General features: G+C 40.5%; 1 protein-coding gene across 4 annotated transcripts in view; it reads right to left on the bottom strand.

Annotated features, from left to right (window-relative positions):
• LOC133663657 (A-kinase anchor protein SPHKAP-like) overlaps positions 1–26,815 on the bottom strand; it is a 383,555-nt gene that overhangs the window by 20,995 nt on the left and 335,745 nt on the right. For all 4 annotated transcript variants that reach the window (XM_062068311.1, XM_062068312.1, XM_062068309.1 and 1 more), the window contains 4 exons: positions 8,073–8,132; positions 7,623–7,763; positions 5,886–6,156; positions 846–4,185 (listed from right to left, as the gene is read on the bottom strand). In XM_062068311.1, coding sequence (XP_061924295.1) covers positions 846–4,185; positions 5,886–6,156; positions 7,623–7,763; positions 8,073–8,132 — 3,812 coding nt within the window. The remainder of the gene's footprint in view (positions 1–845; positions 4,186–5,885; positions 6,157–7,622; positions 7,764–8,072; positions 8,133–26,815) is intronic.

The raw sequence follows: 26,815 nt of genomic DNA, 5'->3' as shown, positions 1-26,815 counted from the left end.
AATAAAATAGACATCTCTGTGAGCAAAAATGTAACTTAAAAACATACTGAAGATCTTAAAATGCATTTTTTCCCAGTTGGAAAAATGTGTTCCAGAACGTCATTTTGTTTGTTACCATCACGGCATTCTCGCTCATTTGTCCCGTGTTGATGGGCTCATATTGCCCATCCGGGTTTAAGCTGTAATATCATATTCCTCTTAGTTTTTGTTACTTTGCAGAAATTCCCACTAGCGGGTCGCGAGTAGCGTGACTGCGTGCTTTCTTACGTGTGTAAGATAGCATTTCGCTCTCCGCTCACTGAGACAAAGATTGTGAATGACTGAAAAGAGGGCTCACTGCAGTCAGTTAATTGTACTGTTAATTAAATGTGCTCAGGTGCTGAGAGCGATGCACAGAAGAAAGACATGAAAAAAACAAAAACAAACGAGTACTTAGCAATTTATCGATGCCGGCAAAATATTTCTACTTATTTTCATTCATCGTTCAATTGATCAGTACAAGCAGAGTCACCATCATTAACGTTTTCCAAGGTGCAAGTGAGGTTTGTTATTCGCATACTGGCTGCCTCCAATAAAGCGCACACAAACTTTGTTTCCTTATACATTTTGGATTGGCCAGGAGGTAAAGGACACGAGGCTTAAAAACTCTGATTGGCAAACATGACTGTCATTCAAACGCCGGTGACAACGGAGAAAAAAAAATCCTCTCAGCCTCCTGCACCATTTAAAACCTTGATGTCGATTAATTGTGCAGCTTTAGTTCAAAATACATACATGTTCACATTTCTGCAAGTCTCCCCTTTTATAAAGTATGTTTTTTAATACTCAAGGTTAAATCTCAGTACCTGTTGCCATTGGCTGTAATCCTCTCAGTCCACTGGGTAGTTGGAATGTCTTCTGGTCGTTCTCCAGGTCGATCTCTCCTTTCATGGCTAACGGAAGCCTCATCCTTCTGATCCACTTCAATATGGATCACTGGCACATCCCTGTGACCTCTTATATGAGGTGTACTGCTGTCACTTATCCCTGATGCCACTTGTTCATGACTTGACCTACTACGATTACAATTTAGATGGGATTGTTTGAACCCCATTCTTCTCTCACCAACAGGTATGTGTTTTTGTGAGCCATTCGTGATGCTATCTTGCTGAACTACAGCAGACGATTTGCCAATATCAACAATGTCCGCCGCCAAGCGATTGGCAAACTGCTGTACATGAGGTTGGGAGTCGCCTGCAGCTTCCAGGTCATCCTCTGGATCCGCAATGATCTTGTTCTTTCGCATCAATGACTCAATAGAGCTGGACCAGGTCTCATGAATCAACATATCGGTGATCTGGTCAGTCTTGCCTCTTTGATAGAGGCACGAGTCTGACTTACAAAGGCCCGTTGCTGACACCGAGATGCTTGGATAGATATTCAATGTGTCTCCATGCACATTTCGGGCAAATCCATCAAACGAATTGGCTTTGATAGGCGAGTTAACTGTCAGTCTCGAGTCTGAAGAGCGCCTGTCAGGGACTGACGACTGTCTGATACAAAAGGGTGTCCGAGGAGATGGGGGGAACAAGCTGTTGCTCCACTCTTTAGTCTTAGCAATGCCATACTCTTTGTTCTCTTTATCCATGTCTCGGAGCATGAACCTGTAGAACTCCTCCGTGATGCTCTCAGTGCTAGACTGTTTGGACAAGCAGGATGTAGTCCTGACATTAAGGTGGCCATTTTTCTTAGATGCAGCCTGTTGCACTGCTGCAGATAGAATGCTGCTGGCATTTTTCCCTGCGTAGTAGTCCAGAAGAAGGTCAAAGCCTCTGCCCTCAGTCTCCATCTGGTTTACCATGAACCGTGAAAATTCATCTGTGATGCTCTCACAACTTGACTGCTTGGAGATTGAGCTACCACGACTCAGATTCTGACCTAAATGACTGCCAGGGCCCAGGGTGTTTGGTGTGCCTAAGGGGTCGCCATCTTCTTCTGGAATGCTTTCATAACTTGATGCCTTCCCACGGCTCCACCTTTCACACTGCAATCTGCTTCGTGGCTGGCCGGCTTTGGAAGTGTCCACGACATTGAGCTCAGGGCAGTTCATGATCCTGGCAGTGACTTCCGAGGCAAACAGTGCAAATGGGTCCTGTGGTTCATCAAGGTTGACCGATTCATCCACCACACGGTTTACAAGTCGCTCCATTAACTCTGGTTGCTCCTCTGTTTTCTTTTTAATTTCACTGAGGCGTGGTGCACGATGTTTCTTTGACAATGCATTGTTGCTCTGACCTTCTTTCCTTCTTAGTACCGTTCGGCAAGCCGGAATTAGGTAGGCCTCTGGGCCCTCTGTAAATGTCCCTTTGAGAGCACAGAACCAAGGCTGTTTCCCTGTAGAATTCTCAAGCGATATGGCTGCGAGCTCTGTGGCCATAGACACCACTGTCGTAGCTAAGTCATCAGCAAAGCACGTAATAGGTGTCCTGGTCTCGGAGTCCATTCTCCAAGAAAACAGTGAACTGCAGGAGTTGAGTGAGGACTGGGGGGTAAGGGAAGCCTGTCTGCTTTCACTTCCTGTCAATGATCGCCCCCGCCGTTCTGTGCCATTAACTGGAATTTCACTTAAAGGCACCCTGACAGCATTATAGTCAGGCTGGTTTTGGTAGTAGTCTTTTCTGTGAATGACACTCTTTAACGGACTTTGTCCACAATATGGGTGCTGCTGCTGTTGCTCTTTGTTGTACTCTGTATGGTAAGATGTACCAAAGTCACTTTCTTCAGCAACATTTGTTGCCTTGAGTCCAGGAACCATGGTAAGCCTATCTGTCCTGTGACGCATTCCACTATGTTTGTCACTGTTAGTGGACTGCCTATAACTAGCTAAAGACTGTAATTGACTTAATGAGTCATCACTGTCGGTTATGGTGGAATATTCCTTCAAGCAAGTGTTAAAGTCTTGTCGCGTCTCAAATGGACCTTTGTCATGTCTGGAAATGTGACTAATCTTCTTCTGTGCCACGCAAAGAATTTCAAACAGCAAATTGTTTACACTATCCTGCAGAAGAACCTGGAGGCTTGATGCATCCTCTTTAGTGCCTTCAAGTTCTTTTTTCTTTTTTGCAATCTCTAAAGCATGTTTGAAAAGACTGTCGGCCACCTCATTGATTAGGTCACCCATTTCCCTTTCATCTGCGTAGGATTTTTTGGGACAAGTGATACCATCAACTATCTTGTTATGTGTGGACTCTAAGAGGTCTGCTACACTCCTGTATCCATGCGGAGAAGATAGCACCTCAGCTGCTTCCCTGTGAAGGACCTCGGCAATGTTTGCACGAAACACTTCTACACTAGTACCTTCCGCAACACTACAGTGTAATGTAAAGGCTGCAGATATTTGGGCAGCCGATATCAAACCCTGCGATGCGGTGTAGCCTTCATTGAAATCGGCTTCACAATCCTTATTGTCCACTGATTTGTCTGTAAGCTCTACGGCTGCTACAGCACCAGCAACCTGTGCTATACCACACATGGCTGAGGAGAAGGAGTAATCTGCTTTTTCTTCTGGTTCCTGAAGCTCTTCCTCTGTATCTTCTCCTGAAGTTGAATCCAAGGTGAGGTGTTCTGTTAGCTGCGGGGACGTTATTGTGCCAACAACATTGGCAGCACAGGCCAGAGCCACCTCCACAGGTTTGGGTTGGTGTCCTCCATTGTGCTGAGGAATGTGAGCTTTTTTTTCCTTTTCTGGCATCTCACAGTCTTTGTTGGGTGTGTCCTGCTCAGACACATTTGACACCTGAGTCTCTGGCCACTCTGCAGTTCCATCTGCACTGTCAGGGCTTTGAACTATAACAATTTTTGGAAGTTCAAATGAGCAGGTGCGTTGCTGTGAAGACTGTTTTGCTTGTGAGAGAGCTGTATTGGCGGGGTATCTGGAGTGAGACACGCTGACCGCAGCTTCAGAGACGAATGAGGATTCGTCTTGAGATAGCCGTATAAAGGCATCCTGCAACACAGACTCTGCCAGATTAGTGGCGTAATGACCAGCTGATTCCTTTGTGTGCGGGCTGACCCCTATTTCTCTTTTCACCTCTGCGTTTTCCCTCATCTGATGGTGGACCATCTGTCCCCTCTGACCTGTGACACTAGCACTATGCTTCTGTGCAACGTTCACCAAGCTCTCAGCCCGATCGCCAACCTCTTGCTCTGCGGAGAGACAAAAACAAAGATATGTGAAAATGACCAGCAGCTTTGTCCAATTTAAGATTAAGAATGGAACAATTTTATTATTTTCTACATCAGGGGCCGGCAACCTTTAGCATGCAAAGAGCCATTTGAGCCCATTTCCCACCAAATAAAACCCAAACTGCCGCAAACTGATCAATAACATTAGTTATAGTTTCTTTACACTTATCCTATTGTATATATGAAATCAAACACTAGACAGAGAACGACTCACCGAGTATTTTTGCTCTGATCAGCTTTCCGCAGCAGTTTCAAAAGCTGCTATTTTTCAGTCATCTCTAGCTGGGTATTTTCTCGCTAACGCTGTGTGTTTGTTCTGGAAATGTCTTGCAACATTACATTTTTTGTTGTGATCCAACCTTGTCAACAGTGAAAGCAAATTAATCTGTCCATGAAGAATTAAATGTTCTATTTTCATCAGAAATTGTTCTCTTTTTTGATATGTCCATTGCTATCTTACCGGGGGGCTGACCACTAAAAATAATACAATTGCTTGCCAGAAAAAAAGATGAGGCATAGGAGGTGTGACGTACATTTCAATCGACAAAATATTAAAATATGTTTTATTTTTATATTAAAAGATCGCCGAACTCTCAGATAACAACTGTTAGACTAAAATAATCTGACTAAATCAAATGAAATTAAATAGCCATTATGTATTGACATTTTGTATCAAAGCCAAAGGGAGCCAGGGCGGAGGCATGAAAGAGCTGCATGCAGCTCCAGAGCCGCGGGTTGCAGACCCACCGACCAGTCACAAGAACATTGCCACTAGCCCATTTTTCTAAGAGCTGTATCAAAAATTCTACCCTAAATAACAAAATGTTAATCCTAGTTTTTAATAGGCAGTGTGGTAATTCAACATCATGTGTCAAAACATCAAGAAAAGTTCCTCTAAGTGTTAGCATTTCACAAATTTTAAAATACACCGACTTCATGACATCTTGTAGCAGATAAAGTGAATTAAACTTGAATATTTCAGGCAGCAAAGGACAATGTAATTTAAATTATTTGGTAACAAATGTGTATTCGTACCACAGTTTTAGATTCAATATAGTATAGAATATGTTAATTTTATCCATCCATCCATCCATTTTCTACCGCTTGTCCCTATTGGGGTCGCTGAAGCCTATCTCAGCTACAATCGGGCGGAAGGCGGGGTACACCATGGACAAGTCGCCACTTCATCACAGGGCCAACACAGATAGACAGACAACATTCACACTCACATTCACACACTAGGGCCAATTTAGTGTTGCCGATCAACTTATCCCCAGGTGCATGTCTTTGGAGGTGGGAGGAAGCTGGAGTACCCGGAGGGAACACACGCAGTCACGGGGAGAACATGCAAACTCCACACAGAAAGATCCCGAGCCCGGGATTGAACTCAGGACTACTCAGGACCTTCGTATTGTGAGGCAGATGCACTAACCCCTCTTCCCCCGTGCTGCCTTGTTAATTTTATATTGTAGCTTATTGAACCTGCGGGAGAGTTTGCTTTTCACTCTGCTGGTGCTATTACATGTATTGCATATGCACATGCTTTATTCAATCATCAAATAGACTGAAGGATCATAGAGCTCATCAAAATGTATTGGAATGTTGTGGTAGGTCAATGTATTTCCTTCAAAACGGTAATTATAGCTTCACTTGGGACTCACCATTTCTGCAAGGGTCATCCTCACTATCTTCTCCTAAGTGTTCTGAGGCGGTCAGGAAATCTTCCTCGATGGATGAAACTGAACGATTTGTGTCATCATCAAGCCGTTGTCTGGTTATTCGCCCGTGGTGATGCTGTTGTTCCTTTCCCCACTGCAGACCTAGCAGGAACCGGTTGATCTCAAAGATGATTCTGTTGGGTTGAATGTTGCGTCTTTGCCCTGAACGCTGAAATACGCACACGCCTGTACTTCTCTGCTGCTGTTGAAGACCCTGAATGAGACACATACAGTAAAGTACATATTACGCTAGGCTACTAAAATAATAAGTCGACACTCGCCAGATGTTCACAAACTCAAATAAAAACCCAGCTTTCAGTGGATCTTTGGTAATGCACAACACCGGCTACAACTCCAGCAACGTAATAAAAATAAGTCTACTTTTACTATAAACATCAACTTATCTGAAATGCGCTGTCAACATAATGTTAACATTAAATCGTGGTGACGTAATAAATGTTGGTTTCATCTGAATTTCAGGTGAAACGCTGTCTGGAAAATACAGTTGTCCTGTCAGCCAGGTTCTGCTCACTGACTTTAAGCCCGCCTGCCTTAAACTTAGCTGTGCGTAAGTCTTCGCAATCCGTGGGGCGGGGCGCGCTTTGCGCAAAGAAGCACGTGTTAAAATGTAAATTATTGGATGAAAAAGCGCTTCATATTAAATTTTTCCTCAAACGTATTCCTGGCCACATCCATGCTCTGTCACTGATAAGAATATGGTAAAAAAAATTCCCTCCAAGATTTGTGGTAATACCCAGTCCATAATACCCAGTTGTGATACAGAAAGTTGAGGGTTTGAGCCCCGTTCATAGTTGAAAATGTAGTAAGGTTTTTAATTTGTGTTTTAATGATGTTAAAATTGTTTAACACGCTAAACTTTAGCATATGAATAAAAAAGTGGACTGTTACAAAGTCATGCTGATTGTCAAAGATGTTAGATAATATAACACGAGGAAGTTCTACCTAAATGCAAGCTTTTGTTATTCTGGAAATTCATTGTGTTGCTCAAGGTAATATAATTTGTATGGTGCTGGGATACATACACATGATTTCAGCCTTTCAAAGCTCCTCTTGGACAATCAATTTCTGACCTCGGTATTTGTCAAATCCTAGTTACGGCACTGATTATATATACACATTAATGTCTCCGAAGTGTGCTTTTTAAAAAAAAAAAAAAAAGGACTTTTGTCCAGGCTAGAACCAATTTCCGTTGTTTTTATGGGGAACTCTGCTTCACTATACAAACTTTTTGGACTGCAAACCATGCTCAAGAACCAATTAAGTTCTTAAATTGAGATTCCACTGTATATCTGAGTGTAATTTATTATATTGTTGGTGCTGTGTAACTTTTTATGGACCTTGTTCAATATACCATCAACTTGCCGGGGACTGCAGATGGAAATTAGCATGTGGCTACAATCTGGTACATTTACATTTTATATGTTCATTAATGAACATTGTCCCGTGTAAGAAAGATATAACAATTGGCCACTTCCTATCAGGGCTGTATGTAATTTATTCATTTATGAACACGCTTATTGGTGTGTTCTAGTGAGAGATGCGAAAGTAAAGTCGGAGAAAATGTGGTTGTTTATGAATTATTTAATGTGTCTGAGTGGCCAAGTAACAAATGTGTCACAACTCGGTACTGTTCCCCGGAAGTCAGCACCATAAAGTCACCTGAGAGGGGGCTGGTGGGTGCGTTTGGCGGGTGTCTGCTCCTTCAAGGCCACCGAGGAAGAGGATCTCATTGTCTTTTGGCTGGTGAACAGTGAGTAACTCAACAAGCCTTGGCAGGTCTGGAGACATCATTGACAATTTCTGTGGGAGACATGTCACACCAGAGCTTACAATGACAAAACCAACCATAATGGGTTGTCAGTACTATCAATACAACAACTGATATTTAGTTTACACCTGATGGGATAGCATCACTGATTGCCAACTACTCCCACCTGGAGCTGACCCATTTGGGACCTTCTCATGCACATTACACAAACAAATCATCCATGAAATTCTAGATAATGACCTAGTATCCATGGCAACCATGCCAATGTTGTAAGAAACCAACCCGGGGAATTCAAGAGAATACAGCGAAGGAAAAGACCAAGCTTGAAAGTTGTGCCTCACCTTTAGGCTTTTGTCGTCACAATAGTCAGTTTTCTGAGGGTCCAGATTCACAAAACAGATCTGAAAGGGACACAAATGCAGACAAGCTAAGAAATGTATACAGTAGAAGGATGAACAATGCAGTGGAGTTTATTAAAAAAAACATTTTTGTACATTTAAACACGTTTTTGCAGCGAATCCCGTCGAACATTCCCCATGATGGGATGCTGGATTGTTTAAAGTGGAACTGCACTTTTTTACAAAAATGTTGCCTATCGCTCACAATCATTATGAAAGACAGAACGGGACAAGCGGTAGAAAATGGATGGAGGATGGATGGATTTTTTTTTTAATGCGTTCTAAATATTAGGTTCGATCAAAAGTCTGCTTACAATGGAGCCCAGGGGAGCCCTCACTCAATTGAGGTTTTATGTACATGATGTAAGTATATATGTACACAATTATAACAACAATCAATATTTACGAATTTTTATCATTTTAAGCATACGTGGCGCATTAATTTAAAAAACGCATCACAACCTTTGCTTATTTTTTTCTTCATCACTGATTTCTGCTCACTGCAGACTTTACATCACTTACTGTACAACGTCTGCTGTCATTAGGATGCAGACTGCTGGGATGTTAAGTTAAAGTTAAAGTACCAATGATTGTCACACACACACTAGGTGTGGTGAAATTTGTCCTCTGCATTTGACCCATCCCCTTGATCACCCCCTGGGAGGTGAGGGGAGCAGTGGGCAGCGGCGTAACCGCGCCCGGGAATTATTTTTGGTGATTTAACCCCCAATTCCAACCCTTGATGCTAAGTGCCAAGCAGGGAGGTAATGGGTCCCATTTTTATAGTCTTTGGTATGACCCGGCCGGGGTTTGAACTCACAACCTACCGATCTCAGGGCGGACACTCTAACCACTAGGCCACTGAGTAGGTTCATATATATACATATATATATATGTTCATATATTCCCATTTAAAGGGGAAACAAGTGCTTTTCGTGTCGTCCTCGCCAGTTCCAGGTCCTATATAGCTGTCAAAGTGTCTCAACTTGTTGGATTATATCAACAGCCACCTTCTGTCTAGGTGAGAGGCATGATTTGTGAATTACAATAAACTTACAGGGAGCAAGGAAGCAAGGAAGCAGCTGATCAGTCAATGATGTAAACATTGGCACACAGGAAGTAATCACGGCGCCGCTATAAATAGTTTGTCTGCGTTGTTGCTTAAAATATTAATATCACTAATGATGAATTAATTAGTCAATATTAATAAATTAATATTCAAGTCACAAAATGTAAATTGAGTATAGCTGGCGTTTTTTGAACGGTTATCAGGTTTTATGGGCGGAATTGAGGACCTCCCAATGGCTCCGCTGTAAGCGGACTTTCATTTACCTTTATTTGACATTTAGAATGCATTAAAAAACAATCCATCCGACATGTCTTTCATAATGATTGAGAACGATAGGCAAAATTCCAAAAAAAGTAAATTCTCCTTTAAGATCGTTTACACAGCAGTTACTTCAGAGACCATTTTCCCCAATTAGACTGCTGATAAATATTAGCTACACAAAGCATGCCTTGTCAAGACTTGATAACTGGAACCAAAAACAGCATTCATTGTTTCCACCCCGCCCCAGAAGTCAACCGGAAGAGTCTTTAATGCATGCAGAGCGCGCAGTGTTTATTGCAGAAGTTGCAATTTTCAAACCTACAAATATGGCCACCTATATATTTCCCCCCCTTTTTGTTAATAATACAACTTTGTTGGAGCTCTAGGCTTTGTAGTACTCCATATTGTAATTTCCATACTAAAAGCTGCACATTTTTATTCCACGCTTTCAACTTTTTGCTTTATACAATGCTTAGGTTAAAAGGCTTCACATGCCACCGAAAAAACTTGCCTCGTCACAGCAGCTGAGATAGTCTCCAGCACCTCCCGCGACCCCGAAAGGGACAGGTGGTATAAAATGGATGGATGGATAAGAAAAGATTCCTTAACAAGTCACGGTGGACCAACAACATTTTTCACATTAAAAGGGGTCATGTTATTATTTTTTTTCTACATTTAAAACACTACATAACATGTAATGGTGGTTCTTTGGTCAAAATGTTGCAAAGATTATGTTTTACAGACCATTTTCAAGCCGCTTTCTGACTGTCGCTTCAGAATGCACTGTTTTGTGGGCGGTCTTAAATCTACCTGCAAAGTCCCTCTCCAGGCAAAACCTTTAACTGTTTCTTGTCCCCGTCAGCCATGTTGTAGTTATTAGATCCTCCATATCGAGTCTACTGATATATACAAGATAGAACTACAGGCTACAGCGAAGGATTTTAGCACACATGTGCATGTATGAGAGAGAGAAAACATTAACTTACTGACTGCAACTTTGGACCACATCTAAATAAAAATGGTGGACTTGTGCAAAGCTCTTCGGGTAAACCGCTTCCATATATAAAAGATTTATAAAAAATGTGTCACAATTACCGTATTTTCCGCACTATAAGGCGCACCTAAAAACCTCAAATGTTCTCAAAAGCTGACAGTGCGCCTTATATATGGACCAATATTCAGCCACAAGAGGTCTCGCAACCCCAGCCTCTACTGTAGCGTCTATTCTATGCGCCTTATAATGCGGTGCGCCTTATATATGAACAAAGTTTTAAAATAGGCCATTCATTGAAGGTGCGCCTTATAGTGCGGAAAATACGGTATCTCAAATTCCAAATGGCTCATTTGGAGAAAGTTTGGAAGAAGGCAGGATTGTTTTATACATATCGCCACAATTCCTCTATGGTCGGATTTAAAATTTCCGGGACTTATGGAGATCCCAAATACACAAAAAGATGTTCCATCAGGTAAGAAAAGTTGGTTTTGCATAATGAGGCTCTTACACTATCATTCAGTCAGCCATTTAGCGCGTTATACAGTCACCTTCATCATGGCGAAGACATGACGAAATGCACACAACACAGCCCCAAAGCTGAGGGCGATCAACCCAGCCATTGAAAAAGGAAACAGACGCCGCACGGAACCGAAATCCACTACCACTAATGGGCCCAGAAAGGCCAGAACGCTTCGAGCCAAAGAAGGCAGAGGCAACCCACCATCGAGACAAAAATGAAAGTGAAAATGAGGCAAAGAAATGGCCGGACGACACAACCCCAATTCTCCTCCACTCAGACACCGAAGGAGGATGAAGACCACACACACGCCTTGACCACTCCGGTAGGTTACTGTAGTCACTGTCTTTTGCTAAATTTGTGAATAAGATGTGAATATTTCAGTCTGTACACCTGCAGCGTGTGCCCTCAAACTTTGTACAAAATACAATTTGCCCAAATATTAGGTAGGTGTGCATTATATTCATGTGTGCTCTAGATTGTAGAAATTACTATTGACATTAATTGATATTGGCAGGTAAGATACTTCAACTCCTTCCCCAGTACCCTGTCTGTCACAAATCCAACAAGCCGAACAGGTAGGTGTGCATTATATTCATGTGTGCTCTAGATTCTAGAAATTACTATTGACATTAATTGATATTGGCAGGTAAGATACTTCAACTCCTTCCCCACTACCCTGTCTGTCACAAATCCAACAAGCCGAACACAATGACACCTTTTCAGTAAGTGACTCGATATTTCAAAATGACAGCTGCTGTCTGTCATGGCTGACAATGCCGCTTTAAGGCATCGTCTTTTCAAGACGAGACCCTCCCTGACAAGACTCCTCTCCCGAAAGTCGGCTCATTCGCTTCCCACTTCCTTCCTCTCCACTCCTTGTCACACTTGCTGCCTTCTTCCATTTCCTATTTCACCCACCTTCGCCTCTAGCCGCAAGGTTTAATGGTCTATGATGGAGTCCTTGTGCCGGCGCGGGGACTCTGGGACTGCAAGGATGCGGTTTCATTCTACAGCCTACGGCCTCTGATCCGAGTTGGCAGAGGCAAGGAAGTCCTGTGTGGCTAAGTGGATGAAGCTCAGCTCCAGTTGCAATGAGGAGAAATTGAATGGGAGGGGGTGGTCCCAGTTGAGCATGTGCGCGCAACATGAGGCACTTTGAGGGAAGTGTCATTGCTGTGTCTCAGTCACGACATTTCTATATATGTCCCAACATCTAAATGGTGCCATGCTTATCAAACAGAGCAGAAAAGTGAGTCACACGGCATCGTTTCAATGCAAAAAACATGCACAGCTGGAACCCTGCTGTCTGTCATTTTACTTTTGCAGACACCTGCACTACCTACGCCTAATTATACATGTACTAAAAGAAATACAGATATAGTTGCAAATAATAACACCTTGACACAAGTACCAGTTTGAGAACGCTTACTTTTAACGGTTCACTGCCTCACAGCTGGAATGCAATCAACAAACTTTTTATAATAGGTCGTGTCACACAGAGAAAAAAACATTTTTTTAAAGAACCCAATAAGACTTTATTGAGATTTAAATGGTAAACAGGAAAATCACAAGTTGAACATACATTAACTTTGGGTCATTTTGAGCATGTTCCTCTCTGGAAATACAAAAGCCAACCAACAAAATAAATGTCATTTTTGTAGTTTAACCAATTAAAACGGAATTATTAGGTAAATACATTTGTATCATGAAAATAGCTGCAGTTTTACAACATTAAACTAAATTGTGGTCTCTTAACTGGAAAACAGCAATTTTTGACAATATCAAAATCTCATGATACGATAGTATTAGGGCCACAGTACGATACTATTGTGGTATTGTCCAAACAAAAACAATGCCATAGTGTGTAAAATTAAGTGGCAGGAATGTTTAGACTAAACACAATTACTGTAATTGAACACAAACATTGTTGAAATGCTCCAATCATGTACGGTATAGCGCTACTAATAAAGTACTGCTGTACTAATGGAATTCAAAACGGTACTATACTGCCTTTGAAAAATGCTGCCGTGCGGCGGTGACTAGCAGAGCAAAGAGGCATGTTGAGTGTGTCAGCGCGCACACACTCAGAGCGCACAACAAGAAACAGTGAGGAGAGGAAAAATAAAGGCAATTCTACTGGTTAATAAAGAGCGTACGTGAAGCGCAATATCATATGGAAATATTTGGGCTTCAAAACTATCATTCAAGGGACGCTTTAAACATAGAAGTGCGGTGCTGCCTTAAATCATGCCTTGCCAAAAGTGGCATGACAGAAGTATTACAGCCTTTGCTTCAAACTTAGCTTAAAGGCCTACTGAAAGCCACTACTACCAACCACGCAGTCTCATAGTTTGTATATCAATGATGAAATCTTAACATTGCAACACATGCCAATACAGCCGGGTTAACTTATAAAGTGCAATTTTAAAATTCCCGCCACACTTCCGGTTGAAAAACTCCTTTGGATATGATTTATGCGCGTGACGTCACAAAAGCAACGGAAGTGGTTGTACCCCATCGGACCCGATAGAAAAGCCTCTTGTTTTCTTTGACAAAATTCCACAGTATTCTGAATCTTTTGCAATTTGTTTAATGAACAATGGAGACTGCAAAGAAGAACGTTGTAGGTGGGATCGATCGGTGTATTAGCGGCTAAGTACAATACTGTTAATATCCGTGATATTTGCATTAGTGTACTGTCTTTAAGGGTTTGGGGAACGCGCATGCGCGAGTGAGTTGGCGGAGAACTTGAGTGTGTGTGATCGTGACTTTTGGCTAACAGCAGCTCGTGTATGTGTGTGCGTTACTTCTTGAACTACAACCAGTTACCGCTTGTTAATAAAGCGATTGAGCAATTTGTTTAATGGACAATGGAGACTGCAAATAAGAAAGTTGGAGCCGGTGGAGCATCGGACTACAGCAACACCAACACCAGGAGGTTGTGTTGTGTTTTGAGCAGGATAACAGATGCACTACGGTGAGTACAGCTTTGGCTTCCAAACATTTGATCGATTGCCCGTACGTGCGTGTCGATATGTGCATGTGACGTACGTAACTTTGGGGAAATATATGTTTCTTGCCGACTCTGATGGCGGCCGGGGTGTCGTCAAAAGCGTACAACGCCCGCCGCCGCATCTAAGTTAGCTACGCAGCTAGGTTAGCTTCTGTTTTTTTAGCTTCGCCAAGCGGAATATTATTAATCGTGTATTTACATGTTCATGGTTTAATAGTATTATTGATCTTCTGTCTATCCATCCAGTCAGGTTTTTTTTAATTTAGTTTCTATCTGCATTTGAGACTGATGCTATCGCGTTGGCTACGCAGCTAGGTTAGCTTCTATTTTTTTAGCTTCGCCAAGCGGAATATTATTAATCGTGTATTTACATGTTCATGGTTTAATAGTATTATTGGTCTTCTGTCTATCCATCCAGTCAGGTTTTTTTTTAATTTAGTTTCTATCTGCATTTGAGACTGCTGCTATCAAGTTGGCTACGTAGTTAGGTTAGCTTCTATTTTTTTTAGCTTCGCAAAGCTGAATTATTAATCATGTATTTACATGTTCAGTCACTGTGAATGTCCATTTCGCGTTCTCGACTCTCATTTTCAAGAGGATATATTATCTAAAATGGTTTAAAATACCAATCTGTGATCCACAATAGAAAAAGGAGAGAGTGTGGAATCCAATGAGCCAGCTTGTACCTAAGTTACGGTCAGAGCGAAAAAAGATACGTCCATCACTGCCTTTCAAGTCCTTCACTGTAACGTTCCTCATCTATGAATCTTTCATCCTCGCTCAAATTAATGGTGTAATCATCACTTTCTCGGTCCGAATCTCTCTCACTCCATTGTAAACAACAGGAATTGTGAGCAGCACTACCGCTTGTGACGTCACGCTACTTCCGGTACAGGCAAGGCTTTTTTTTATCAGCGAGCAAAAGTTGCGAACTTTATCGTCGATTTTCTCTACTAAATCCTTTCAGCAAAAATATGGCAATATCACGAAATGATCAAGTATGACACACAGAACGGATCTGCTATTCCCGTTTAAATAAAAAAAATTCCTTTCAGTAGGCCTTTGATGAAATAACAGGCAGTCAGATCGACAGGTAATAAAGTTAACCAGCTCTCCTGCTGTGCACACACAGATACATAGACGCACTCACAGCTGTTAGGCTTGATGCCAAATATTAGCAAAGTTCAAACCGCCCATGTAGCGCAAACTAATTCAAATGAAATGACTGAGTTTTGTAACAAATGCCTACAATTTTTGTTGCATCTTTAACAATGTGTGTTTTTTACATGTCTTATCTGTGTAGTTTAAGCCATAGTATTGTTTTTAGTCTTTACTAATGATTTTTATTTGTATTCAAGCACAAATAAAAGCACAGTGGGAACCATAAATCATGAAGCATAATATCAATATAGCTTTTTACTGTATTCTAACCTAATTCTAGATTATGACAGGGTACATGTAATATAAAAACAATTAAAATCTTCTATGAGTGCAACAAAAAGCCTAATTTGTTTAATGCCTTTTAATTTGTATTTTAATCTTCTAAAATTGTTCTTGGAGTGCAATAAGAACCATATGTTTAACGTATCGTAAGATTTTTTTGTTAATATGAAGCCAAAAATTAATTTTCTTTGTGGTCCGCTTTTTGTAGTGTTTTTAAGTATAGAAAAGGTATCGAAATACATTTTGGTACCTGTACCAAATTATTGGTATCGAGTGCTGGAACATCCACTGTAAAAGCAAATATTTAAAAAAAACTTAATTAAGTGCTGTTGAAATAAAAATGTAAACATCCCCCCAAGTAAGGGTGTAACAGGTGATCCACATATCAATAGATCGATTTATATTCCTAAAATAAAAAAATAAAAAACTGTTTGTGCTCGGCAAGTTAGCGTTTCAGAAGATATATATCGATCTATCATCGATTTAAAAGGTAATTAATCGATTTTATCGATAATGGAAAAGTAAACATTGGCTTTAAGAAAAGCAACTATTATATAAAGTTGTTTTTAGCACTTTTTAAGTAATTAAAGATCGTAAACATTACGCGGACATCTTCGAGCCAAACTTCACATATTTTCCTTACCTTCTTGTGCAGAGCTCAAAGGACATACTCTGAAAAAGTTTATGATCAGGCGACCTTAATGGGGAACTGCACTTTTTTTGGAATTTTGCCTATCATTCGCAATCATTATAAAAAATTTGACGACCGAAGTATTTTTTGTCACGCATTCTAACTCGTAAATAAACGTAAATAAAAGTTTGCTTACAACGGAGCCAACAGGAGGTCTCCTATTCCGCCCATTAAACCCAATAAATAACCATTCAAAAAGCGGCAACAATACACCATTTACATTTAGTGCCTTAAATATTAACCAAGTATTTGTGATATTGGTATTATAAACGCTAACGCAGACAAACTATTTATAGCGGCGCCATGATACTCTAGCCTTTAAATAAACCCCCCTTTTACGCCAGTTGATCTGCCGTTTCTTTTCTGCTCTGCCCCCCTCTCCTCCCCCCCTGCGTTGCTGACCTGTCTCCACTCAAGATGATCTCCTGCTGGCCCCACTATGGACTTGACTCTCACACTATTATGTTAGATCCACTATGGACTGGACTCTCACAATATTATGCTAGATCCACTCGACGTCCATTGCACCGGTCGCCCGGGGGCGGGGGGGATGGTTTATCAAGTAACTTCTCTTATTACTCGTGCAGTGTCCGCGCTCCCACCGGAGGCTTCCCCTCCACGGCGGTGCGCTGTGACCGGCTTGGAAACGCTCGAGACAAAGTTGCCGTGCTTTGTTTTGCAGTAAGAAGACTTAATTACCTCCGCCAAAGAGGTTATGTTTTCGCCAAGGTTTGTTTGTCTGATTGTTGGTAACAACTCAAAAAGTTAAAGACGGAATTTGATGAAAAATTCCTCTTATCTACTGCGAACACCTTCTCTTGACCCGAATGCTTCCTCTTTTTCTCCCATTGATGGCGTTCCACATCCCCGTTTTGCCGGTCCAGCGCTCCTCAGAGGATTTTAGAAGGTGGAGTCTACTGTCTGACCGGCCCACACAAAAGTGCCAGAAAAAAACTACACTCACCAAGTTTCCGTTTCATACTGTCATACGTCACGGCATTATTGTGAGGATTTTGAAACCGCGATACCGTTAGATCACTATTAAATGAATAAAAAAAATTCAACAGTAGCTAAAAATTACTATTCGAAAAGGTTTTTTCTGTGTCTGCTTTTCCTGAAATGTCACCCGTACCATTTACTTGAATACTAAGAGACGGTCTTCTTTGCTGTGTGTCCCTCATCTGCTGTTTACATCAATTCAGTGGGTATGATGAGCACATAATAGCTGTGAAATGTCAATTTAAGACCTGAGGTTATTCCACACATAAAAGGCAATGGGCCACAGAATGCATACAAAATCCCCCGTCCATGGATGCTCTATTCTCTACATCAGGGGTCGGCAACCCGTCGATCGATCTACAGGTCAATCCTTGGAACCCTAGCGGTCAATTGCAAAAATATTAGAAAAAAAAAGTATTTATATAACATTAGTGACACCCCCACCCACAGAACAGACCCGCCACCAGGCAGGCATTTTGACCCCAGAACACGCCGGCATGACTCTGCCTCTCTTCAGCGGCTTTCGACACCACCCGCCTCCCAGCCCAGCGGCACACTACGCCCGCTCGTCTCGTAAACGTGTGTTTCAAGACATGCTCAAAAATCATCAAGCTGCAACAATACATTAAGGCTGATTCTTGCAACAAATAAGTCATATCGTAGCATCCAACATGATCAAACAACTTTTCACCATCATCGCTCGCCTGTGACGGGAAGCTAACAAGCCAAATACTAGAGTTTGTGAACATTGCTCCAAAGTATGAATTTTGTTTTGATTTATATATACAAAAGGAAAACATTGACATGTGCTGAGGCAGTAATATATGATAACACAAGGCAGCAGCTAAAGAAGGACTTCCACGTTTATACCTTCTTTTTTATCACACAGGAAAAACCCGCCAGGTGAATAACGGACTTTACTAATTCTGGCGCTGACGTAAGACAACCATGTGACTCGCGTCCCATATGTGACCATTGGATGAAAAAATATACTACAGTACTAAGATTATAGTGGCCATAAACAGTTAGTTTCTACAGCAGGGGTGCCCAAAGTGTGGCACAGGGGCCATCTGTGACCTGTGACTCATTTTTTTTATTGGCCCTAAACACATTACAAAAAACACCAGCAAAAATTGGGAAAACAAGAAACACATGAAAACGCAAATATGTTGAAATCAGCCAATAATAACGATGAAAAGCTTTGTCTTTGAAAACACACAAAAACTTTTTTTTTTTCATAGAAAAATACATGCACACACACACACGTACAGTATATATGTATGCATACATACATACTAGGGGTGTAACGGTACGTGTATTTGTATTGAACCGTTTCGGTACGAGGGTTTGGGTTCGGTTTGGAGGTGTACCGAATGAGTTTCTACGCTAAAGTCTTAACAAGCTGCTTTGCTTCTTCTGCCTCTGTTTCAGCACCCAGCATTGTCCCACCCACACAACCATCTGATTGGTTACACACAAAGCGGTAACAGCCAATCAGCAGTGCGTATTCAGAGCGCATATAGTCAGCGCTTCAGCGTCGAGCAGATAGGTGTTTAGCAGGTGAGCATAAGGCAGTGTACTCTCCCCAAATTATAATAAACACCTCCCAGACAACTACTAGTAATATCACTATGAGCCCGTTGATGTTCTAGAAACTTAAACTGCAGCTCAGCTCGCTCGCAGTCCTGGCTTGAGGTGAAGGCTAATTAGCTTTTAGCGTAATGTTAGCTCATTTTGCGGTGTGTGTGTGTGTGTGTGTGTAGTCTCTCCTATTGCTATTGTACTATTTTTTCAGCTATAGTTACATTAATCATTAGTAATGTAGCAGCCTAGTTTTGAATGGCAGGGTCCCTGCTATCACATGTTGATAAAAATATAACATTTACATAATACATATCAACTCCAGGGTTCCCAAATGCTGAAATAAATAAAGCCTGATGAGTTGACTTGAAACTGTTTAATGTTGCACTTTTTATATGTTGAAGAAAAGTTAGGTCATTTTATTTAATCTGAGCAACAACTTGAGGCAGTTTAATGTTGATTAACGTGGGCAGAATTATTATAGTGTTCCCAATGTTAAAAGGATAAAGCCATTGTTTACAAATTTGGTAAATAACCAAAAAATTTATATTTTGTTGTTTTCCTACTGTACCGAAAATGAACTGAACCGTGACCTCTGAACCGAGGTACGTACCGAACCGAACTTTTTGTGTACCGTTACACCCCTAATACATACACATATACATACATACATATATACACCTACACAAACATACATACGCACGCATGCGCGCACACACACATTATTCACGCGGATATAAAACAGTTGACGCAGGAGTAGATCTTGATTTGGTTTTTGGCTGAAAAAAGCTTGGTGACCACTGCTCTACAAGTTGTATTTTTAAATATTGTACACACACACTTGTTAAATTTCTATTATATCTGATCCAAGGTAGCCAAAATAGCTGAGGTTAAAAGGTCATATTGTCTTCTGTGGCACTTTAGTACGAGCTTTGTTATGGACGCTTTAGTCATGCTCCTGTCCGTGGATATCAATGCATAATGCATTATAACGCATCAGGAGCCTCTGCTGGCACACGGGGTAATTGAAAGAGGCTTACACATCTGCTTCTGTTCTGCTGACATGAGCACTGGACAAGGAGTATTATTTGGAGGGACAGAACAGATGTTGACATAAGACTATTACGAAAAGAATGGGGGTGTGTAAGCTGAAAGGTAAAATGCTGTTTAGGTCATCCTCACTGTGGCAGGTCAAAGCCAAAAACCACAAATAGCAAAGATTTCTATCAGAATTTAAACAAGGTGTATAAAAATGCGCTGACAGGCCGCATTCCACTGACACAATGACAGGCTTGCCTGGTTGTGTCTTCTCCTTGGCCTTTTCTCTGCACCACGCTAGCTTTTTCTGCTGTGAAGTGTTTTTTTTTTTATAACAGTGTCATACCAAAAATGTGCTATTTTAAGAAAAACCTATTTAATAGCATTGCTATAATATGATTACTTTTTACTCCACCTGTCATAACATCACCTTAGGTGGAGCGAAGCAAGGGAGAATAATTCAGGTTTGACTTTGTAGCAGGAGGGCGGAGGTATGAAGGTATATAGTTGACCTCATCAAACAATGGGGGCCTCGAGGCAGCTGATAAGACGAGTCAAGGGACATGCATCGATGCTATCAGGTTTTTTTTTAATTAGGAGACCTACCAGACAACAAGAACATTTGTGTCAGACTGAACAGCTGACCATATAAGAGATAGAGAGGTGAGGGTTATACACACCCTTAAGATTCCATGAATCCTACATGTAATATACAAATTCTCAAGACCAATATATTTCTGTTGTTGTTTTAGATTTAAACTGTAGTAAGACCCAACAAAGGTGGACTTGACAAACTGCAAATTGTACCTGAATATTTCTCCAAACCAAATGTGATATCACAAGTATGTAGGGCTAACATCACACATCCATTAATCAGAATTGAAGTCAATATAATTAATTCCGTCTATCAGTGTGTGCATGAGTGTGGGGAGAACGTGGTGTTTTGCTGGCATTTCCACAATGAAATAACAATATTGCTTTAGCCCCTTGGTTGTCTCGGACAACCTTTTCACTCTTTTTTTTAATCAATTTTTTTCAAACTTTTATTTGGATTTTTGACATTCACAGTCCAGAAATTACATGTCAAATGTTCTTTTTTGTGTCCCTCAAACAAGTAACCGACAAACATTATATAAATTACAAAACCAAAAACCAGTGAAGTTGGCACGTTGTGTAAATTAAAAAAAATTAAAAAATACAATGATTTGCAAATATTTTTCAACCTATATTCAATTGAATAGACTGCAAAGACAAGATACTTGACGTGAAAAACTATTATTTTTTGCAAATATTAGCTCATTTGGAATTTGATGCCTGCAACATGTTTCAAAAAAGCTGGCACAAGTGGCAAAAAAGACTGAGAAAGTTGAGGAATGCTCAAACACTTATTTGGAACATCCCATAGGTGAACAGGCTAATTGGGAACAAGTGGGTGCCATGATTGGGTATAAAAGAAGCTTCCATGAAATGCTCAGTCATTCACAAACAAGGATGGGGCGAGGGTCACCACTTTGTGAACAAATGTGTGAGCAAATTGTCCAGCAGATTAAGAACAACATTTCTCAATGAGCTACTGCAAGACATTTAGGGATTTCATCATCTACGTAAGCAATGATATTACGGACCTTCGATCCCTCAGGCGGTACTGCATCAAAAATCGACATCAATGTGTAAAGGATCTCACCACATAGGTTTAGGAACACTTCAGAAAACCACTGTCAGTAACTACAGTTTGTCACTATATCTGTAAGTGCAAGATAAAACTCTACTATGCGAAGCCAAAGCCATTTATCAACAACACCCAGAATTGCTGCCGGCTTCGCTGGGCCCGAGCTCATCTAAGATGGACTGATGCAAAGTGGAAAAGTGTTGTGGTCTGACGAATCCACATTTCAAATTGTTTTTGGAAACTGTGGACTTTGTGTCCAGAAAGAAAAAGAACCGTCCGGATTGTTATAGGTGCAAAGTTCAAAAGCCAGCATCTGTGATGGTTCACTAAATTGTCAACTAAATTGCGACGAAAAAGCAGTACCATTACCGGCAAACTCTGACAAACTTTTAAAATGAATGAAACGGACATTAATCTTAATTAAACTCATGACGTCCCGCGGGCCAAATGGAAGATGTCGGTGGGCCACACTTAGTTCTGAATCAATTCATCATGATTCAATCCACATGTAAATATTGGAAATATTTTCTTAAAGTTATAGGGTTGATCGGTTTGACGACATATCCTAATTCCTAATATCAGCCTGATAATTATCTTACACCTTCAGGTAAAACAAATTAAATATTGTAATTGTTGAAGTAGAAAAGTTGGAACGTTCCACATCAACGGTTAGATGAGGCTCAGTAGTTAATATCAAAATCAACAAGCAAAATATAACACCAGCACTAGCTTATGTCACCATTAGTGGTTTAAGTGGACAGATTTAATTAAGAAAAAACTATATTTGTCTAAATTATAAGTTGAATTTTGTAAAATACTTTCGCAGAGACCAAATGAAATGTTGGCATTTATTGGCTTTAAATTTTCGCGTCCGCTTTCAGGAGAGATTCTCGCATACGAAAGGATTAAACAAATAGGATTAAATAGGCGACCAAAACCATATAGTGCATCTGGAAAGTATTTATTGTCCTTATTTTGGTATGTTACAGGCTTATTCCAAAATGGAAGCCTCAAGTCTTTTTGAATACGATGCCACAATCTTGGCACACCTTTCTTTGGGCAGTTTCACCCATTCCTCTTTGGTCATTCCTCTACGCAGCACCTCTTAAGCTTCATCAAATTGGATGAAAATCGTTGTTTTGCATCCAGGATGTCTCTGTACATTATTGCATTCTTCTTTCCATCCATCCTGACTAGTCTCCCAGTTCCTGCTGCTGAAAAACCACCCCACAGCATGATGCTGCCACCACCATGCTTCACTGTAGGGATGGTATTGGCCTGGTGATGAGCGGTGCCTGGTTTCCTCCAAACATGATGCCTGGCATTCACGCTAAAGAGTTCAATCTTTATCTCATCAGACCAGATAATTTTGTTTCTCATGGTCTGAGAGACCTTCAGGTGCATTTTGGCAAACCTTTACAGGCCACTATAACATACAGGCCTGATTGGTGGATTTCTGCAGAGATGGTTGTCCTTCTGGAAGGTTCTCCTCTCTCCACATAGGAATGCTGTAGCTCTGACAGAATGACCATCGGGTTCTTGGTCACCTCCCTGACTGGACTAAGATGAATGCAGTAATGTACAGAGACATCCTGGATGAAAACCAAAGCTTCTTATCCAATCTGATGGGAGTTTGAGAGGTGCTGCAATGAGGAATGGGCGAAACTGCCCAAAGATAGGTGTGCCCAGCTTGTGGCATCGTATTCCAAAAGACTTGAGGCTGTAATTGCCGCCAAAGGTGCATCAACAAAGTATATAACAAAGGGTCTGAATACTTATGTACAAGTGATTTTTTATTTTTGACAAATTAGCAAAATAAAACAAAAAAAACCTTCACATTGTCATTATGGGGTATTGTCTTTAGAATGTTGAGGACACATTAGAATGGAGGATAGAGGCAATCAGCCACAGGACTTTTTGTCTTGTTGACAATTTTATGAACTCAAGTGATCATTTGAATGCCTTAATTGTCCCTTGTTTTACCTAATGTGCTTCTTTATTTCCTATAACACTTTTAAGTATGTATTTAATGGTCCATGCAGTGGAACACTAAAGTAACTGAGCTTGGCACAGCTTTACTTGCTACTGACAATACGTTCAAGCGTGTAGAGGAACAGTTTGTCCCAAAAGCTTCCATCTATTTTTTAGGCGTGAAATCTTTGTGTCCACACACAGTCAGGCGGTTACCGTCTCTTCACTGCATGACCCAAATTAAAACTACTGTTTCTATATGCACAGACTTGGTCACTATACAAAACCATTACAAAACATTTCTGTCTGCTTTGATTGTGAAAGCTTGGTTCCAGCTCAGAAGCGTCTCCACATTACTCTAGTCCTCCCACACACAGCTGCTGCTCTTGTTCCTTCAGACTCCATTTTGCTTTAACCGTGGCCCCTGTTTTGCTTCAAATTGACTCTGGTATTTATTGTGCACTTGTAATATGCATACAGGTCCACTCGGAGCTCGAATAAAAAACTATGGCCACTTAAAATCGCAAACTGCACCTTTTGGCAGCTGGTGAAAACAACTAAAAGAGATGACAGCATGACAGGTCTGACAACTATTTTTTATTTATTTTTTTAAACAGACTAATTTATGGGCTTTACCAGTCAGTCTATTTTCAATGCCCTAGACTTTTTAAAAAGGTGATAAACAAGGCATTGTCGACCAATATGAAGCCTGACTGGTACAGAAAATATGTCAAACAGTGTCAATGAGTTAAAAAAAAATATTAATCTCATGTTATTACAGTCAGTCTAAGAAACTGTACACATAGACATGCACTGTTGCAAAAGTGGTTGAAAACTTTTGATACATTTCTAGAAATGGTCAATAGTTTAGTTTGTAAATATTTTAAGTTGAACAAATATTACATTACATATACTTTATATACAGTACATATTAATTTATATTCCTTTATATGAGACTGCTTCATTCATATTTATGGGACTAGATACAGTGTAATTAAATGTGTATAAAATTGTATTTTTACTGCAGAATTTTGATTACTATATTTAGGTTTCCACACAACATGCAATTTTGCACACGTTTAGTTTCAATAATTGTATATGTGTGTGTATATATATAAACATATATATATATATATATACATACATATATATATATACATAAACATATATATATATATATATATATATATATATATATATTTATATATATATATATATATATATATATATACACGTGTGTTTGTATGTATGTATATATGCATGTGTGTATATACAAATGTATATACACATTTGCATACCTGTATATTAGGGTTGTCCCGATACCAATCAATCAATCAATCAATCAATGTTTATTTATATAGCCCTAAATCACAAGTGTCTCAAAGGGCTGTACAAGCCACAACGACATCCTCGGTACAGAGCCCACATACGGGCAAGGAAAAACTCACCCCAGTGGGACGTCGGTGAATGACTATGAGAAACCTTGGAGAGGACCGCATATGTGGGTAACCCCCCCCCTCTAGGGGAGACCGAAAGCAACGGATGTCGAGTGGGTCTAATAATTTGGTACCGATACCAAAATGTATATCGATACTTTAAAACTTTTCAAAATAAAAGGGAACTACAAAACAATGTCAATATTGGCTTTATTCTAACAGAACATCTTACAATACAATAAACATATGTTTCCTATTGCACTCGAACAATTTTAGAAGGTTAAAATATAAATTAAAGGGCATTAAACACATTGGAATTTTCTTGTTGCACTCAAAGAACAATTTCCAATTTAGGAATAGGTTAGAATTTAATAAAAAGCTTTATTGACATTATATTAAATGCTTAATGATTTATGGTTGCCACTCCTGGTCTGTGCTTTAAGAAAAATACAATTATTAGTAAGTACTAAAAACAAAACTATGGATAAATGTACACAGATAATCCATGTAATAGGTAAAACACACATTTGTTATAGATAAAACACAAATTGAAGCAATTTGTTACAAAATTCCGTCATTTCAATTGCTTTAGTTGATGCTAGATAGGTTTTAACTTCGCTAATATTTGGCATGAATCCAAGCAGCTGTGTGGGTGCATCTACATTAAGGCTGAAACGACGCGTCGACGTAGTCGACGTCATCGGCTACGTAAATACGCGTCGACGCACAAAAACGGCGTCGACGCGTCGCATATTTACGTCACACTATCGTCATGGCGAAGCGCAAAGCAGACGATCAAAGCAAACGATGCGAGCGAGGGGGGAAAAGCATGCCAAAAGTGGTCAAAAGTGTTGGAGTATTTCAATAAACTGCCTAATAATGTTGTTGTATGCACACTGTGTCGAGCGGAAATGGCCTATCATAGCAGCACAACGGCAATAAACGAACATTTGAAAAGAAAACCATCAACTAGTCAATCGTCCGCGCGAGCATACGTTGTCATCCTTACACAAAAACATGAATGTGTCATTTGTATCTGCTAGGGGTGTAACGGTATGTGTTTTGTATTGAACCGTTTCGGTACGGGGCTTTCGGTTCGGTACGGGGGTGTACCGAACGAGTTTCTAAGCTAAAGCTAAAGTGTTAATAAGCTGCTTTGCTCCGTCTGCCTCTGTCTCAGCATGCATCATTGTCCCACCCACACAACTATCTGATTGGTACACAGAAAGCATTATCAGCCAATCAGCAGTGTGTATTCAGAGCGCATGTAGTCAGCGCTTCAGCATGGAGCAGATAGGTGTTTAGCAGTTGAGCATCAGGCAGCGGACTATCCCCAAATGATAATAAACACCTCCCAGTCAACTACTAGTAACATCACTATGAGCCCGTTGACCTTCTAGAAATATAAACTGCAGCTCAGCTCACTCGCAGTCCTGGCTTGAAGTGAAGGCAAATTACCTCTCAGTTCCAGCCACATCGACCCCTTTTGAGCGCCTATTTTCAGCTGCTGGGAATATTGTAAACAAGAAAAGAACCAGAGCATGTACACATGCTAACCTTTCTTCATTACAACTGTTAGTCACTCACTGGAATGAGTAGAATTGGTTATTGTGTACTGTGTTGGACTGGATGTTTATTTTGCACATTTTAAAAGCAATACTTTTTTGTCACTTCCTGTCAATGAGAAAGGACGCAAAAGAGAAAGGCTCCGCTCTTGCTACCGGAGTTTTTTGTTAAATCTGAAGATTTTGACCACTGATTTGCGATCACAGCCACAGGAGAGTACCCTGGCATCTTCAATCTGATTTTGGTCAGTTGAGAGGCACTGATACGCTGAAAGAAGGCGAGTTGGGAGAGCCGTTAGCCTCAAGCCAAAGGCGCCTTGCCGCAGTTCAAAGCGGTTGCCTAGCAACCAAAAGCTACGGCGAGTTTACAGCTGTTTTAAAGTGATCCCGACGTCGCAGAGTGATATAAGTTGACAGGCTGACACCTCAAATTGAT

The sequence above is a fragment of the Entelurus aequoreus genome, linkage group LG13 (genome assembly GCF_033978785.1).
Source record: "Entelurus aequoreus isolate RoL-2023_Sb linkage group LG13, RoL_Eaeq_v1.1, whole genome shotgun sequence".
NCBI lineage: Eukaryota > Metazoa > Chordata > Actinopteri > Syngnathiformes > Syngnathidae > Entelurus > Entelurus aequoreus.
This window is presented reverse-complemented; position numbering and strand designations above follow the sequence as displayed.